The following is a 1,187-nucleotide window of genomic DNA, read 5'->3' as shown; positions in this document are numbered from 1 at the left end:
TCAAAATACTTTTCATTCCTCCCTAACAAACGTGTCATACAGTTATTCAATGTTATCCTGACACTGTCAAACTTGACCAATAAACACTGATTTTGCAGTGTGTTGACTATACATGTACATGGAGAAGATGTATCTCGAAACATACTTCAAAGTTGCCTCCATTTGGTGGATCTTGCAGGCAGCGAACGTGTTGATAAATCAGAAGTTACTGGTGATGGACTCAAAGAAGCACAGTATATAAACAAGTCGCTTGCTTGTTTAGGAGATGTTATCGCAGCCTTGGCACAAAAGAACTCTCATATTCCTTACAGAAACAGCAAGCTGACATTACTTCTGCAGAACGCTTTAGGTAGTTATACAATTAGTTTAATTCGACTTTTCCAATCCGTACAATAGCTTGTCAGCGTCTAATACTACACGAGTCATAATATTGGTGTTGATGATAGCATAAACACTTGATCATTATGCAATCCTCCCTTTACCTTTTTTACATGGTGATTACTTTAAGTTTCTGAGGCGGTACTTTTGATGTGGAGTATTAGACAACACATGATTCTTCACAAAGAACAAGATTTTAGCTTCATTTTCTTTATTAATACTGTCCTTTAGTGTCCTGAGAAGATCGTTCTTCACAACTACAATTATGTATATGATGTATACTGATCGTAGTTTCTTTATATGGAGCAGGAGGAAATGCAAAAACATTGATGTTTGCTCACGTGAATCCAGAAGGAGATTCTTTTGGAGAAACAATGAGTACTTTAAAATTTGCTCAGAGGGTCTCAACTGTTGAACTTGGTGCAGCTCGTGCAAATAAAGAGACTGCTGAGGTACTCGAGCTTAAAGCACAGGTAATTAGTCTTGAGTAGGTGAATGTTTGATACCATTTATAAGTTTGAATTTGGAGTTAGGATAATGTTTAAGCACACCGTCATTCATTTTGCTTAAACTTCTACAGATTGAAAATCTCAAGAAGGCACTGGCCAACAAGCAAACTGGGACTCCTCTGGTTAACAACTCAAAGGAGCCAGCTAGAACACCATGCAAGAAACCTAAACAAATGACTGACCGAACCCCTGTTCGTCCAAGAAGGTTAAGCATTGAAAATGCTAGCCACTTAGCGCTGGAGACAAAGAACTACAACGACACAAGGGGATCCAAAACCCCTTCCGTGAAAACGTGCTCTC

At 38.7% G+C, this 1,187-nt stretch overlaps 1 protein-coding gene across 1 annotated transcript; it reads left to right on the top strand.

The window, feature by feature from the left end:
* Positions 1–98: 98 nt before the first annotated feature.
* Positions 99–1,181, top strand: LOC111386374 (kinesin-like protein KIN-14L; the record flags this gene model as incomplete). Its single annotated transcript, XM_023010829.1, has 3 exons — positions 99–349; positions 688–851; positions 959–1,181. Coding segments are annotated over 3 exons (638 nt in total), but the record flags the coding sequence as incomplete, so codon positions are not given.
* Positions 1,182–1,187: the final 6 nt, after the last annotated feature.

This window comes from Olea europaea, unplaced genomic scaffold, assembly GCF_002742605.1.
Source record: "Olea europaea var. sylvestris unplaced genomic scaffold, O_europaea_v1 scaffold35297, whole genome shotgun sequence".
In the NCBI taxonomy this organism is placed as follows: domain Eukaryota; kingdom Viridiplantae; phylum Streptophyta; class Magnoliopsida; order Lamiales; family Oleaceae; genus Olea; species Olea europaea.
Note: the sequence above shows the minus strand (reverse complement) of the source record. Positions and strands in the feature narration are given on the sequence as shown.